At 38.7% G+C, this 16,930-nt stretch overlaps 1 protein-coding gene across 1 annotated transcript; it reads right to left on the bottom strand.

Annotated features, from left to right (window-relative positions):
- Nucleotides 1-46: 46 nt before the first annotated feature.
- On the bottom strand, nt 47-16,610 carry LOC148421277 (procollagen galactosyltransferase 1-like). The gene is made up of 12 exons (XM_088419570.1): nt 16,287-16,610; nt 11,747-11,857; nt 11,540-11,657; nt 10,881-11,015; nt 8,353-8,557; nt 8,158-8,277; nt 7,604-7,680; nt 7,412-7,518; nt 6,630-6,762; nt 5,527-5,654; nt 5,088-5,294; nt 47-2,987 (listed from the first exon to the last, which is right to left on the bottom strand). Exons 1-12 carry the CDS (start codon nt 16,502-16,504, stop codon nt 2,717-2,719), a joined length of 1,830 nt encoding a protein of 609 aa, XP_088275696.1. The 5' UTR covers nt 16,505-16,610; the 3' UTR covers nt 47-2,716.
- Between the last annotated feature and the right edge of the window lie 320 nt (nt 16,611-16,930).

The raw sequence follows: 16,930 nt of genomic DNA, 5'->3' as shown, positions 1-16,930 counted from the left end.
TTTAGAAATATTCCCGTGTGTGAACAAGGATGGACTCGGACTGTGGTTCGGTCTGCTCGCTTCTTTTATTGAAAATAATGCTGCAGCAAACTCAGCTAAAAATAATGAAAGCACAGTTGTGTTAAATATTTAATTGAAAATGGCACTTACATTCACTGGCAATGAAAGAAATTTAAGTAATGTTCTTAATGGATAATAAATAAAACAACGAATAGTTGGTTCCAAGAGCAGAATTAGTCTCTCCCAACTACAGTACACCGTCAAAATGAGCACCAGGTTTCAATATATCAATGCATTTTTATCTGGTTCATTACAGGATAATTTTACAGTCATTAGTCTTCGAACTCATCACAGCAGAGGAAACAAGGCACTGGTAGTGATGGAGGAAATACAAGTGGCAAAACACTAACGGACAGCAAGTATTTGAAGGTCATCAAGAGAGTAGAACACCTTGACCTTGAATTAAAACTCAAAGCATACAATTAAGAGTTTGATGTTTACAGTTACCGTTTTAACGTTATCATCATTCAGTTGCAGAGAAACAAATACTTTCTCTAAACTGTATTTGAAAGAAATGGTTGAAGATGTAAGTGACAGGGCTGTAGTCGAGTTCACCTTTACCGAGTCCATTGAGATGTTCTATTCATGTTTGTTGTTTTATACATTTTGTACTTAGCATTGAAATGACTGCAATTAAAAAAAATAAATAAAAAAAGCAACATCTACCCGAGTCAAAGTCAATTCTTAGTCACGAAGGTCCGAGTCAAAGTCCAATTCCGGATGAAACCAAGTGTAACCATTAAGGATAAAAGCATAAAACATATGCAACCAAACAAAGCAGCCAAACGTGTTGAGTCCACAGTTGAGTTCAATTGAACGTTTCTGAAATCTTTCAGTCTGGTCACATCTGGACCATTGGGGAATGCAATAAAAAAAAAAAAAAAAACTGCCAAATTATAAATGTATCATTTGTTCTTTTCACTTTCATTCGGCAAATAAAAAAGACATAATATGAAAACTTGACTAACTTTTTCATTGTTTTATTTCTACCCAATATAAAGTAAAAAAAAAATTCCACGTTTTCTATATTTCATTGAAGCGATCCTGTTTCTGGGTTTGAGGTCTCTGTGTTAGTAAAAAAATAAAAATTAAAAAAGAAATAATAATAATAAAAAAAAAAAAGCACCTAATTGAGAAGAACCCGGGGATGGATGAAATGCACCAGAGTTGTCCGGGTTGACAGGGCCCATAACAATGCATGAACATGAGTGGTGCTTTTTTTTTAAAAAAAAAAAAAAGTGGGAACTGAGCATGTGTTCCACAGTTCAGGGTGCTAAAATATTTTAGTTCTTTTTTTTTTTTTTTAATTAAAAACGTTTGCTAAGAAAAGTGAAAAAAAAAACTATTTATACACATTTATTGGATATTAGGCCTGAAAACTAAAGTTGACCAAGCCGGGTAAGTTGACTTTAATAAAAGGTCAACTGAAGGGATTAGCCTTGGAACCAAGTTTGCGCCACCATTTTCTGCACACATCTTTCTAGCAGACATACATGGCATTGCAATGGTGGCAAGGGAGAAAGACTCCCCCAAAAAACAGGGGATATAACAAGTTTGCTTTCTTATCCAATTTTATAAATTGTGACAAAAATAATATTTTTGTGCTTTGAAAAAAAAAAAAACACGCGTGCAAAGACCGTCTTGACATACGGCTCCATTGCTTGTTTTGTTGAACCTCATAGTAGCCTGACACTATTTGTGTGCTTAAAAACATTTACTAATTTAGTAACAAGCGGGCTTTCATTATAGACATTAGCACATGGAGTTTCCCAAAATGAAGACCTTCCCAAAAAGCTCTAGGGCTGTATTATCCGAGAATACAACCTGTCACTAAACAAACAACCGATAGTGGCTCGGTTTTAGGTGTTCAAATCTTAACCAATAGAGGGCAGTCAAGCACAAAATGTGTCCAGTCTGTCGAGAAGAAGAAGATCAGAAAGTTATTGACCTCTTTGTAGCTTTAAGGAAACTGGCACACGTATAATGGCAATATAACATAATGTAAGTGGGACCTAAATGATAGAGTTTGTTGAACTTAAATGGTAATTGCTGATGCTAATCGTGATTGCTTACCGGTTAGCATACGCAAGGTTTGATGACTCGATTAAATAATCAATAGGTTAACCTATTTTAAAAAGATTCCAAACTGACAGCCTTATTAAATATAAGATGAATGATGAACATGAGTGGGTTTTCCTTTTTCACACTGCCCTATCTTTTCAAATGACTTGATGTCAAATATTCAGCTTCAAAATCCGAAACAAGTGACATCCAATTCAGTCCTGCGGTCATTTTTTTTTTTCATTTCACAACTTGGTTTTTATCCTAAAATTGAAATGTGAAAAGACATTTTTGTGTTAGATTAAAAGAAATGACTAAAAAATTAGCGCTTCTTTCCATTCTCAGAGTTTGGATTGCTAATCCAAAACGCAAAAAAGGAATGATTTGCGGATTTTAAGTGACTCTTCAAGAGTTGTTTGAAGTGTATATCTAACCACCTCCTTTAAGAGAAAGATCAAGTGATGGTGGAAGTCTCGCTGGAACTGTGTCCGTCGATCCGGCCTCATCTACATTCCGCTCACTATCACAGCTTTGTTCTGCTGTACAGTATGTCAACCTGCTCAGTGTGTGTGTAACAGAGTGTTCTCCGAAGGCATCACAATTCATCCCGCACACTCCAGTTCTCCAGCTCAGACTGTAATACATCAGAGTTCTGCGCCTCGAGACTTAGTTCCACCTGCTCCTGAGTTTTTCTGGACTTGGCTCTGTCCCAGTCGGTTTTGGTTGTCTCATTGTTCCAGACCACGGAGGTCTCCGTGTCACTGATGTAGCCTGCGTCTCCTGTGTAGTGGGTCGGATACACCAAAAGTGGCTCTGCCGAGAATGCGCGGAGGTTCCGATCCTTGAAGTACTCCATGTAGTCTGAACTAAAGGGAGAAACGATGACAAAGATTTATAACGTTTCCGGGGGGCACGTCTACAAAAAACAAGGGGGTCATCCTCACTGCAATTTTACAGCACAGAGAGAGTGTGAACAAGGATGGACTCGGACGGTGGTTCGGTCTGCTCGCTTCTTTTATTGAAAATAATGCTGCAGCAAACTCAGCTAAAAATAATGAACTCGATAACGGATGCCCCATATTATCTGCCTGGGCAGAGCCAGTACGGAAAGAATCCTCAACAATGGGTCAAGGAAGTAAAAATCACTTTGTGCGTGTTTATGGTGAGCAATTAACATTGGAACTTGGTTAAAACCTCCAAAAAGTTGAATTTCCATCTAAGACATTCTGAAACAGTCTCACATGTTTTTGTGACGTATTCAAAATGTCATCACGATACCAAAAAAACAATTAAGACAGTTTGAGAACATTCAAAAACGTTTCAGAATGTCTTAAGAACAATTGCGACTTTGAATAAAACTTGACCAGATCAAATGAGCAGGTACCTTCGCCAACACTCGGATCCTCAGTGAGATAGGGGCTTAAGGTAATTAGTTTACATTTAAGTAGCAAATGCTCATCTTCCCGAGTCCCGACGAAGCGTATTGATTGGCTGTCGGCATGGCAAGCGAATGGTAGCGGGAGGAGACGAGGGGAAAGAGCGTGACTAAGAACAAGTGGGTGAGAGTGAGAAAGAGCTGTTTGCTTCGCAAATGCTTTTATGAGTCACTTTATCTTGACAATGTGCAGCAAATAGCAGCCTTTGTAGTGCAAAAAAAACGGCCAACCAAATTCGAAAATTCACGCCGAGTAAGTCACTCTGTGCTTAGCTTGATCAATCAAAAGAAAACAAAAAAACAACAACAAAAAAAAAAACCACTTGATTTGCTGATTTTGAAATGAGCTAAAAAAATAACCCTCTAGCGGCCAACGGGGAGTTTTCCCCAAAACCCAGGTGACCTACTCTGAGCCTGCTGCCCTAGATTGCAAAACCAAACAAGAAATATTTTCCTCAAAGGTTGAAATAGAATAATAAATATTAATTATGAAATAAACATTATTCACCATTACGACACAAATTTACAGAATCGGTTTAACAGGGTCATTGCAACTTGACGCATGAAGACGCCACAGTGTAATTCCCAAAATATAAAACGCACCAGTGTATAGCACGCCCCCTTAATTTGGGGGTCAAATTCTGGTATTTTCGATGTTACCACGTAGAAGACGCATCAACACTTTGGCAACAATGTAACAAAAGTACAGCAAAACAGAATAAATCCTACCGTTTGTAAACGCTTAATATTTTCTTGTGTTCATATGCGCAAGTTATATATTTGTTGCGTTAAGCTAGAAATAAAATTTAACATTTCCCACATTGTGAGCAGTATGTGAACGCCTCGCTGGTGTGACATTGAATGCGCTTGAAGCAATTGTTTTTTCCTTTCCTAGCGACGCGCTTCAACTTCATTTTACCATAAATACCAGAAGTTGAGCAGCATCACTGTTTTACCAAATTTATGATCGTGTGTATATACCAAACGACCAAAATTAATCAACGAGTCAAAAGGAATACCTTTCCGTGTCATCTAACCTGTGCAGTCTTCATTGAATCATCTGGAGACATTGCAACCTTTACATGATCCTCTACGTTTTAGTAGTATTCCTGTGTGTGAACAAGGATGGACTCGGATGGTGGTTCAGCCTGCTCGCTTCTTTTCTTGAGAATAATGCTGTAACAACCTCAGCTAACACAAGCAGCTGCTAGCTGCAATAGGCACTTGTTGCTAATGGCCAATTGATGTCACCCCTTTTAGCTTGTCCCATTATGGTAATTCCTGTCTTAAAAAAAAAAAAACGCATATCAGTTGGTCAAAACTCGATTTATGTGGCTCACAATTCAATCTTCTTTGACTGGTGTAAAAAACAGAAAAAAATATATCAATTTTTTAAGTTACCGTTTATAAGACACACCCACACATTTGTGGTCTTATATTTGTCTTATATTTGGGGAATTACAGTAATATGAAAAAGCCATCTTTGGAGAAAGTTCAAAAAAAAACATCTAAAGGGGAGGGTTATACTCACACAGGATGTTTGTCAAACATGACAGGAAGGAACTCATCAACCGGAAGCATCTTTTTCAGAGGCTCAGCCTTGAGGAGCTTTTGGGCTCCTTGTAAGGACAGCATGTAGCCTAAAGTCCAGTATGAGTAATCAGCCTCCACCAAATTGTGAACATTTGGTACAGACTTTTCTGGATGATCCACCTGCATTCGTTTCCGTCCAATATAACTGCATGAATGGAAGGAAAAGTAATCATTTCAGAGAAACATTCAGATATAATATTCAGTATTTATTCACTGATTTTGCCTATGAATGTGAAAAGACTGGGTGACGGCAAATTTAATGTCTGGTCAATGGTGTCGAGGAAACAGCGGATGACAGATGGAGGGATTGTTTTTTTGTATAAGGGAGAAATAATCCTGTCTATTTTTAACAGTGACTTTTCATTGCATTGACTCACATGAGATCCCAGTCAAGCTTGTGTGTTGTCACCTCCTGCAGCAACGCCTGGAGACGGCGTTTAAAGAACACCTCAAAGCGCAGGTCGTCCTCGATGACCAGGGAAGTCTGCAGGCCGCGATCCACTATCTGCACGCACACACACATTCAATGACACTTCAATATTTTTTTTCTTTTTTGTTTGACCTAGATGTCACAGTAGGTAGGTTTTTTTTTCAACACTGAAAAATATAAAACTGAACTATTTTTCCAGCCTTGTCCAGACTTTGTAAATGAGATGTTTGTACTGAATAAAGAGATGAGAAGAGCATAATTTGCATTTGGCATTTTATACACAAAAAGTATTCTCCAGCTAAAAAGGTTTCTGAGAGCAGCAAGTAGTGTGAAAGGAAGTAACAATTTCAGTCACTTTTAAAATTCACTTAGTGTCCCCTCGTTTATTGTTGGGCAAAATGTATGCAATAAGTAAACTATGTGAAGTGATTTTTTGTTTATTATGTTTTTCAATTCTATATGCTTTACATTTGGCTTTTTTAATATGTCTTCATTTATTGTATTTTTTACTTGTTCTGTTTTTTTATGTTTTTGTTTTTTCATTTATTACACTGTGTTATTTCATTAATCTTATTTTTCATTTTAGTTTTCTTTTATTAAATGTTTTTCATTTGTTTTTGATTATTATATTGTTGGTATTTATTATTATTTTTCCTTTTTTTGTTCTTTTGCTTGGTGATTTTACTTTTTTTTGCATTGTCTTTTCATTCATTATACATGTTCGTTTGTTGTTTTTGTTGGGTTTTTCCTCGATGATAGTGTTTGTTTTTTTCATCCAGTGCTTTGGGGACGTTAACTAATATGTTTTAAGGCTGTAAAATGGCTTACTTCAAAATATTTCTCTCAGGAAGGCATTAATAGTCTTATAGTGAGGGAATAGTGTATGTTTCTGAACTTGGTGTCCTTGAAAACGTGCATAAGATGTAATTCAGTTGTTGAAGACATAATGCTTACTAATGTTTATTCATAAAGACCAAACCACATTCTTCACGCCTGCTGATGCAAGCTGTTGTAATAACTGTTATGTAAATACAAAGACAAAACCCTCACCTCCTTCCAGATGTTGTAATGAGAGAGGAAACAACCCAGTTCACCCTTGGTCAGAGGTCGACCGTGATATGGGTCTTTGTACCCCGGCAGCATATTAATCCCCATGGACTCAATATCACTCTTGTTCAGAGCCCTGATGAACGGATGAGAGATAAACAAAGAGATTAGCAAGAGGATTAATACATCGTATGGATGAGATTGTAAAATAAATATCGGTGTGTGTGTATATATATATATATATATATATATATATATATATATATATATATATATATATAAATAAATCAGATGGTAAATATTATCTTTTAATTTTTATATCTTTGCATAATTGAATAAACTAATGGATCTTATTAAACAATGTTGCACAGGCATACACACATTTATACTCTAAGTGGTATTTATGAGCTTTAAATGATCAGTTTATGTAATGATCATTTCACCTTAGTCTCATCTCTTTAAAAAAATACTAGTTTTCCTCCGTGTATTATAAACCTGGCGGGCAAGCAGACTTTTCCTGCCCCACTGCCAGGCAAAGCCCCAACATCACACGGTGAGTAATAATTAGCCATCCGTCACACACACACACACACACTCCCTTTCTACATCAATATTGGCGAAAAGTCATCGTCGGGTGTCATTTGTTGTCGAGGCCCCGCTACTACTCTGCAAGGAGTATTTTCCCAGTCCATCCCTCAACACCAGGCTAAGCAAGTTTTCAAGGGAAACGCTAAATACACCATGCATGCTTCTCTTCAAATAACCACATGGGAGACGAAACGTACTTGCCATCCACGGCAGCAACAATTTTACAGCTGATCTCCATCTCCTGTAAAGTCCTTAGCATACGCTCACGCCGGTCAACTCTCCGCACCAAATTTATCATGAACACCTGCATGCACACAAATGCAAATCCTCACAAATGTGCTTGGACCTGCGTGTTTACATGAATGTGTGAGGAAAAAACAAGACTGTACCTCATCAAAGCCAATCTTGCTTGGCTGTTTGGGAGGAAGAGTGAGGAAGCTGGAATATTCCAGTGGAGGATTTTTCACTTTGAAAGAAGATGGCAGAGGGTTACAAAGAGAATATGCAATGAATCACAGGCTCCCAAAACGCAGCCTACAGCTCTAAATGCCATGCCCAGTCAAATTCAGCAAAGCAAGGCTATTTTTCTTTGCCCCTCATTGGATGAATACACGTCGTGTGGCATACGAGTATAAAAGATAAGGACTAAAGCACTTTGGTTACAAAAATATGTTTCTGTTGGAGGAATAACTCGTTCAAAAACATTCACTGGTTGCTCAGAAAAAAAAGCCCATAGCTAGAGTTGACATGCTTTTTGTTGTGCATAATGCATAATTTATTGTTTTCTATAACTGTCTGCTAATGTTTGAAACTGGAGAAAAAGAACGACAATAGAACTATTTTAGTAGTAAAATGAAACCTGCTTTACTGCGCTGTGCAATAAGTTGTGCTGCCTTATATACAGTGTGCACATTCTTGTTTTATAATTTGACATTGAACTCACCCATGATCTCAAGATGTGTGTGCAAGAAGCTCTCGGCTTCATCCAACAGAGTAGCGTGGGAACGCATAGGCACAGGAAAGTGTCCGTAGCTTTCTTTGTTGCACACGTACATCTGAATATCTGACAGTCAGCGGATGACAGTCATTCCAAAATGTATCAACATTTCCCCCCGCCAAAATATTTCATCCACCTCACCTGCCATGCGAGCAGAGTAGGCAAACACGATGACGTCATCAAGGGCCCAGCTGTATTCTGGATGCGGCGGGTAAAAAGCCAATAGACGAGAGGCTTCCTTCCGTAAGTCCACCAAGTATGTTGAGTGGACCATCGGTACGGCAAAACACCCGAGACGCTCCTGCTTCCTGATTGGTATATAGGCTGGCGTTCGCTTGTAATAGCCCTGCCAAGATGGTGCACACGTTGGGCCTCATTCTGGGACGATTGTCAGAGCATTTGTTTATCTTTCTAAAAGCACATCTGACTACAAAGTAGGGATGGGAAAACAATTTGACCAAGGAGGGTGAGTCAACTTTAAAAATACGACTCAGCCTCGATGCTTCATAGGAATCATATTTGCCCCACCTTTTTCTACACGGTCATTTCTACATGGGGGGGGGGGGGGGGGGGGGGGGTTATTGACCTCATAGTAGCTAACAGACAGCTCCACTAATGGAATATTGTCAATGTGTCGCCTATAAGTGACTTTATAGCTCCATTGCTTGTCCAGTGCACCATATAGTGGCTGAAAAACACTTAGAGCACGCCCCCCCCCTAAAAAAAAAAAAAACAACTTCCTAAAAACCACTAAGGCTTTATTAATTGAGAATATAAACCATCGTGTCAATTTGTAGTGGCTCGGTTTTAGATGTTCAAATTGTAACCTGCAGGGGGTAGTCAAGCATGAAATATTACTAGTCTGCTGATCAAGAAGAAGAAGAACATGAAGAAGAACAGGAAGTTATTGACCTCATAGTTGCTAAAAGGCAGGGCAAACTTCCGGTGTGCTAATGGAATATTATTGAAGCGACATCTGTTAGTGACTTTCAGGTAGTGGTGTCAGACGTATCTAGAGATGGTCCACAAGGGGTTTTAATGTTTTATTTTTTTTTTTTTTTAAATAAAAAAAAAACATTTGATCGCCTGCGATTGGCTCCCAACCAGTCCAGGGTGTCCCCCACCTACTGCTCGAAGACTGCTGAGATAGGCACTAGCAATCCAGCGAACCAAGTGAGGGTAAGCGGCTACGGATAATGGATGGATAAATCAATAGTGACAGCCATATTACACAATAACCTAAAGACTATGTTATTGGTATGAATAGAGGCAGATAAAATACCTCAAAGAAAGAAAGGTAAACTAGCAGAAGTGCACTTCATACATTTTTGAAGATGGTCATGATCATTTTCTTTGCTGCATCTGAACACATACTTCAGAACTACAGAGACGATTCCTGTGTTTGGAATTTAGTCTCACGCCCAGTGTCTCAACTATTTCACGCTCCTGCCACCTCTTACTGCCAGGAAGCGTAACTTATTTATGTGCAGATTAGCCTTACGTCCCATATGCAAACTGTATAAAAACGCCGGCAAGAATCATGTGAAATAACCTTGCAAGGGAATGGCAATATACATACTGTAGAGCATTTGCATGCAGTCTTATACACTCTGATACGTATGGAAAATCAAATCCAATTCCATACGAAAGCTGCCTTTACAAAAACCTTCATGCTCACTTGTCATCCTCTGGGAATGGAGACAGGGTGTTCATTGGTATTTCTATTTCCTCCACAAGGAGTACTGCTTGAACCACAAGGAATGGTGAAGATTGTGGATAGAAAAAGTCTACACAACCGTGTTCAAATGTTGTGTTTTTTGGTGTCATCATAAAGAGATTGGGGTCAATTCAAATCATTCAACACATGTTGTACCATTCATGAAACCTATAACCTGTTCAAATCAATTATGTGTGTATTTTTTTTATTTTTATTTTGGATGAACAGTGTTTTTTTTCAGCCATTTGGAATCAATGGCAAAATATTTAACCTTGAAAATGTGTTTTCATGTTACAGAAATCTGGTATTCCAACTCACTCACTACTGACCAATTTAAAACTGATTTTTGAAATATATTGATCTCATTAGCAGTCAATGAGTTAACTTATACATACATTGACCGCATAGTAAAAATGAATGAAGGTGTATAGCCGCCAATGGTGGTTAATGAGTTAACAAGCAAGGGTAGACTTTAATGTCTCCTGTACATAAAATTGTTAATGCTGAATTTAAACTGACACAATTCTGAGATGTTGCTCTCAGGTAGCACAATTTGCGTTTGCTTGATGCGCGCATGCACAGGAAAAAAAAAAATGTAATCAGATATCCTCAGTCCCAAATCAACCCTCCTCCAAATATGGATAAGTGATTGCACTATAAAAGCATTGCTTGAGCTAATCAAAATGCAACAATCGGTGACCGTACATACTCGTGTATTGTCCAAAAAACTAACACATTTTAATTGCCTGCTACTGAAGCATAGGCAATTACTGCTGTGTTTTGTAGCCTTCTGCCAGTTCTGCAGGTTGCAGAGCCTTTGCCCCGGTTAGTTCCCGTAGGTTGGTTTTGGGAATCATTTTTTAAATTTGTAGGACATGTATATGTAAAGTGGATATACTGTAATATACCTGCACAAATTGTGCACTGCTAACATATGATCTATCAACATTACCTGTGAAGTCATGCCACACCAGAAGTTGGAGTATGCAGCTCGAGACTCCAGCATTGGGGCAACAATGGTCTTGTTTTCTTTCATCAGTTTCCATAACACATCTGGGTTGGTGAGCAGGTTGTCACAGTCGACTACCTGTTAGCAAAGAAAAGGGGATGATGGAGGTGAAAAGATCGCTCTGCTCTTGGATCTTCTGTATGTTCTTATACGATAACTGAACTGGTGGGAAATGTGTCTGGCTGGGAAACATGCTGAATGTACAAGGAGCTCTCCCAGAAATAAGAAGTGCATTTCGACTGGTAACCATAGCAACAGGATGTAAGCTTTATCATCCACTGGCAAACATCTCTGTTACCGCCAACTCCCCCATTAAAATGTCCAAAACAAAGTGGGTGAGTAAAATATGTCCAAATACGCTGTGGCTCATGTTTCACAGTGACATGATAAAGGTGCCTGGCCATTTCCATCGATTTTGCAATTAACAGAAAGCAAGGCATTCAGTTACTCTAGAATTAAATTTGAAATTGCTTTTCATACAATTTCAAATGGTCACTTCATTTGAATTCCTTCATGATAATGCCTGACCATCCGTATATTTTTAAATGCGGAGTGCATAACGCAAGCGGCTCTATGAGGATGTTGATTGACAGACAACATACCAGTAGGTAGTCAGCCCAGATCTCACGGGCTGTGTCCAACGCCCCCTGACGAAGCTTCATGACGTGTTCATAGCGAAGATTATTCCAGTGTTTGGGCCCCACCTCGTCCTCAAAGGCACTAGAGGTAACAGGTGACATAGGTGGTTGGCGCTAAAACACAAAATGGGGTTTGGTCGCCCACCGACTCAAGTTCACGCACAAAATTACCTAGATTTATCATCTGGTCTCCACTCCACATAATGATAGTCATTCTGCACTTTGATGAGCCACTCTCGAAGGACGGCAGTTGTGTTATCTATGTTGTGATCTGTCGCCACCCTGTGGCGAGAAGAGGGACACAGACTTTTTCAGTGTATGCCGCACAAAACCAGGCACTTCAAAGGGATTCACTGATTAAATATATTGTAACAGCAGAGGTGCTGATGCCTAATTAAAATGTCTCCTTATAAAATATGGTCTTCATAAAAAGGATTCTAGGGTGATATAATTTGGCTGCACTGGTTCAATGACTGTTTCTTGAGCACCGTATCAATCACAGGAGTGTAATATAATCACCTCATTAGTCTGGCTCACAAATGCCCAGAGCGCACTATTGTTTTCTGTTCTGCTCCATCCATATTTATTATAATAACTTCGAGATTGGTCACAACCAGGAGCAAGAAGTGTAAAAGAGCAACGGCTCTCATGTTAGTGATGCACATGAATATCACAACGTGAACGTTAGTAGCAGTTTAAATTTGCATGCACTGGGATTGTACAAGGAAAGGGAATACCCACATTAAATGTATTCACATATCCATTTAAATTAAAAAGTATAAACGCAAAAATAATTATTTCAATTACAAAATAGATTTTTATTTAAAAAAAATGTTCTTGGATCGTTTTGAATAAAATCATTCCTCTTAAAATACAGCAAGATATGCATTGAATTATCTTTTATTGGAAAGAAATACGTGTCTTTGAAAGAAATGTCACATTTACAATACTGACACGTTCATTTCTATACATAGATGACATCTGGTACTGTATCTACAAAATGTTCACTTTTCCGGACACCCGGAAAAGTTTGGCAAGTTTGTTCAAGCATTAGCATCACTTTGTGAAAGTTAGCAATTTTCAATACTTTAAATTGATCAATAGTTTATAAAAAACTAATAGAATATGGTTAACACTATAATAAAATGATACTCACATGTCTGATTGAGCAATAGCAAATATTAACACCAAAAATGTAAAGTGGCAGCCTATGGCCTATTAAACTTAAAGGTGTTGTGCACCATAGTGAATCTAACTGTAATCCCACTGAATTAAACTAAACTGAATAATTCCACCTTCAAATCTTTTCGTCCTTGAATCATATTGCACCTCTTGTATTGAATTTTATAGGAGAGATGCACATTACTTTTAAATAAAGATACAATAACTTCATTAAAAATATAGAAATATATTTTTAAAAACGCATGCAAAATGTGAGGCAGACATAAGAATCCCTGAACACATTGTATTGCAATGAAACATCTTGTGAAAACAAGTGTTCTTTTCATGTTCTTTTCATGTTATGTAGCTTTTTTGACAAGAGCATAGCTATGTCCTATCAATACGAGCTGTGGCACACAGACAAAGATTGAGTAGGAGGAGGGGACGCGGATTGCATGCAGTCTGCGTTATCAAAACAAATCTTGGAGCATGATGGGCGGGGCCAAAGAGCGACACATGGAATGTGTAGGTGATAGAGAAAATGCATTTACACCCTCCGGCATTTTGTAGCCGCTGATGGACGGCGTGCTGCAGGCGGTTACTTTGCCATCTGTGTGTGGTGTTCTCACATTCAAGTGCCGTCTCAGCACTTACATGCGAGCACTTCACAGCACGGCCTTTTTCATGTTCTCATGCTCTCTCTAATGTCTACAAGCATTTCCCTGAACCTGGAACCATCCAAACTGCAGAGGCTAAGGTTAGGTGTAGTACAAAAGCACAGTCAAAAATCACATTCAACGAGATCTCACGAGATTAGAACACCATGGGGCTGCAGGACTATGTCCAAAATGATCATCACAATTATTTTGGTCAAAATTGAAATCACGATTATTATTTATGATCATGATTAATAATTATTCATTATGTTTGGTAAAAAGTGTCTATTTATGGCCCTTTTTTAAACAAGCAGTACAGTATATAACCAAGTCTTCAAGGCTTGATACTTACAAATAATAATAATAAACAAATAAATAAAGTAAATAATAACTAAAACAAATTCACTTAAGACATTGCAAAAACTTGGCACACAGGCAACACAGCTAACTTACTTGCTGGGTGCAAAAAAAGAAGCTTACTTAGAACCAAGCACATTATTTACTTTTAAGCAAATTTTAATCAATTAGCAGTCAAAACGTCATTTTGGGTCTTTTCAAACTGAATTTATTCAAAATTTTTGCCAATCAGATTTTTCAAAATGGATCTCAATTGACAGCTCGCACTGTATACTACTATATTAGGAATTAGGTGAGAAACTCAACGCCATTTCACACTGGTAAATAATAGCCAAGCTCCACACGGCTCCCCGCGCAACAATGACGTCATTTCGGCGACCACGCTCCTCCAAGCGGGCCAGATTTTCCACAACGCGTGCCTTCCAGAATTTTTCGGGGCGGAAAACCTGGTGGACGAACCATTTTTTTTAATACAAATACCAAAATGATCAATATCTGCAATATCTGTTTTTTTCAGTTGAAGAAACCGATGATACAATATTAACAGATGACAAAGACAGACAGTCAGTTTGTAAACACTGCAAAAACAAAACAAAAAAATATGGCAACCACTGTGACAACACAAGCTGAGGGAGGCAAGAATCTAAGCTTTATGTAAGGTTATTTCCTATCCTGCAAGTCCACGCAGCACAAGCTTTCACCATAACAATCAACATGTCATATGTATGTGTTTATATGAGGCTGCGTGCCAGGGTGCTTCATCTCCCAATTTTTGGTTTTTAACTGCAGGTATTGACAGGTGACTAGGGCCATTGAGTTTATGTTTTGAAACTTCCTAGAAGGTATTTCACAGAAGACACACACACAAAAAAGAGCTGTGCTCAAGCTTGCCACATGGATATACTAATCTGACATTTCTGGCCAGAATCCAGGGAAATGAATGAATGCGTGCTGGGTTTATACTAAATTCAACATTCAAAGGAGACAGCCCCCCCACTTGAGTGAACAATATATTTACTTATGTCTAAATTTAGTTCAAAAGCACAAAATTATTCTAACCACGCTCTAGTCTGCTTCACACTGTTGATGCACCCTTGCGTTGCAAAACCACTTATGTGCCAAAATATAATATAATCTGTCAAATATGAAAGCAGATGAAAAGATTTGTTTAATCTCCCAAAGGCAGGCCTACTGGCACATGATCAAAACAAGAGGAAGCAAGCTGCAGAAATAACAAGTCTGGGGCTGGATACCATGGAGCGATGTGAAACAAGTATTTGTACTTTATTTGCTTATATTTCTAACGATTTCTTAGTTTTACTTCCGACATTTGAAAACATATATCTTTGCTTTCTATTTCTTAGACGTTTCTTTGTCAAAAGGGGCTCTTTTTTTTTTAACTCTGGATGAGGACATGAGGTAGAAATAGAAAAGTAAAAAATGTCTCATAAACACATAAAAAATGTTGAGGACACATAAAGCTATCTGATTCAAATTTGCTTTGGATTAGTAAAATTTGTGGTAAATGCAAATTGTCCTAAAAACCACCATCGACTGACTATAATAAATAAATAAATAAAAAACGGATTCAAAACTACATTGAAGGTTTCATTATCTGCAAAACCATTTTATCAAAGCTGTCTTGCTCTACAAAAAAACATGCTAAAAGTGGATCTCTTTTTTTGCTTCTCAATGTAAGTCAATAAAAGACTAAAACGGTACATTTTTTAAATGTCTTACATTTTACAATAATCAAAGTAGACATATGTTGCCAAGATGACAGCTTGGTATGCACATCTTGGTATTTCCTCAGTCAACACATGGCCGATGATGCTCTATGACCTGGAATGACTTTCTGTTCACAGCTGTGCTTTACAAGACTTAATAGCTGGACATTGGACGTTCTAATGTGGTTGAGACAATGAGTTTGAAAGTAAAAAAGCTATTTCTCTATTTTTGTCCTGAATTACATTTCAGAGTTTTCAATGTTTTACTTTTACAGGAGTTAAATTTAGATTTTTCATATTTCACAAGGATCTATACTTTTACTTGAGTGAAGAGTGTGAGAACTTTTGCCACCTCTAGGATACAGGGAAATTAAGTTCTATAGCTTTTCTGCCAAGACGGTGGGGTGGAGAAGAGTGAGGCGGTGTTTCCAGAAGACTCTAAAGATGTGGCAGGAAAAAGGGGCTGGGACAGATGGGGGGAATGCGAGGGGGGAACGAGAGAAGATCCCGAACTGAATGGAACTTTTCACTAACGAATTGACTTGCGCTGACTACCGTGCATCACTCTGGGAAAATTCTCACTTTTTTATCGTCAGTACAAGCGCAAATTGAAGCACCCAAACGATTAAACTAATATAAAAACACAACCTGAGGTCACATCAAATATATACTGGGAAGGATCAGAATAAAAAGGGAGGTTGGGAAAGAAAAAAAAACTGGTTGGACAAACTCTTGATGAGACTTCAATATCAGTACCTGTCAAGATCGCGTCTATTATTGTGAGTAAAAGTGAGAGGTTCCAACACTCACCACAAGGCAATGCGATCCTTCGGGTAACGGAGGCGCTCCAAGGCTCCAAGGAAGAGCGGCAAAGAGTGTTCAGAGTTGCGGCAGATGAGCGAGACAACCACGCGCGGGGCGAGGAGAGGGGACTCCGGGCTCCAGCGCTCCTCGGGGAAGTAGCCCCGACCCCGGCCCCAAAAGTGGACGATCAGCAGGGCGGATAGCAGCGGGGCGATGGGGTGCATGGCAGGGAGAGACGCGTTTTGTTAATGGTTGCTGCCGACGGACGTGGAGACCGGACGGGTGTGAGGTTGGAGGTGAGGTGAGTCCTGCTGTTGTGTTAGGCCGATAGTGACGACATGGCGGAGTCGGCTGACTTAAAGGGGAAGGTTCAGGCTAGCCCAATGGTGCTCCGCCTTCCGAAGAATTACGTTTGGTAACACAACCAAACCCCACACCATTTTTTGACTAATATATATTTTTTAAAACTAACAAATATTTCCCTCCATCTCGTTGATGGCAGTGAAGCATCCCTTTCTGACGTTTTTTTTTTTGTTTTTCTGTATGTCTTCCCCTTTAAGAATAACCAATAGGGTCTCTAATAGGAAGTTGATGTAACACAATGTGGGCGTGCCCTAGGCCTCAAACATAGAATGGGTTGTGATAAATTG

This window comes from Hippichthys cyanospilos, chromosome 7 (genome assembly GCF_059441005.1).
Source record: "Hippichthys cyanospilos isolate Australia breed blue-spotted pipefish chromosome 7, RoL_Hcya_1.0, whole genome shotgun sequence".
NCBI lineage: Eukaryota > Metazoa > Chordata > Actinopteri > Syngnathiformes > Syngnathidae > Hippichthys > Hippichthys cyanospilos.
Note: the sequence above shows the minus strand (reverse complement) of the source record. Positions and strands in the feature narration are given on the sequence as shown.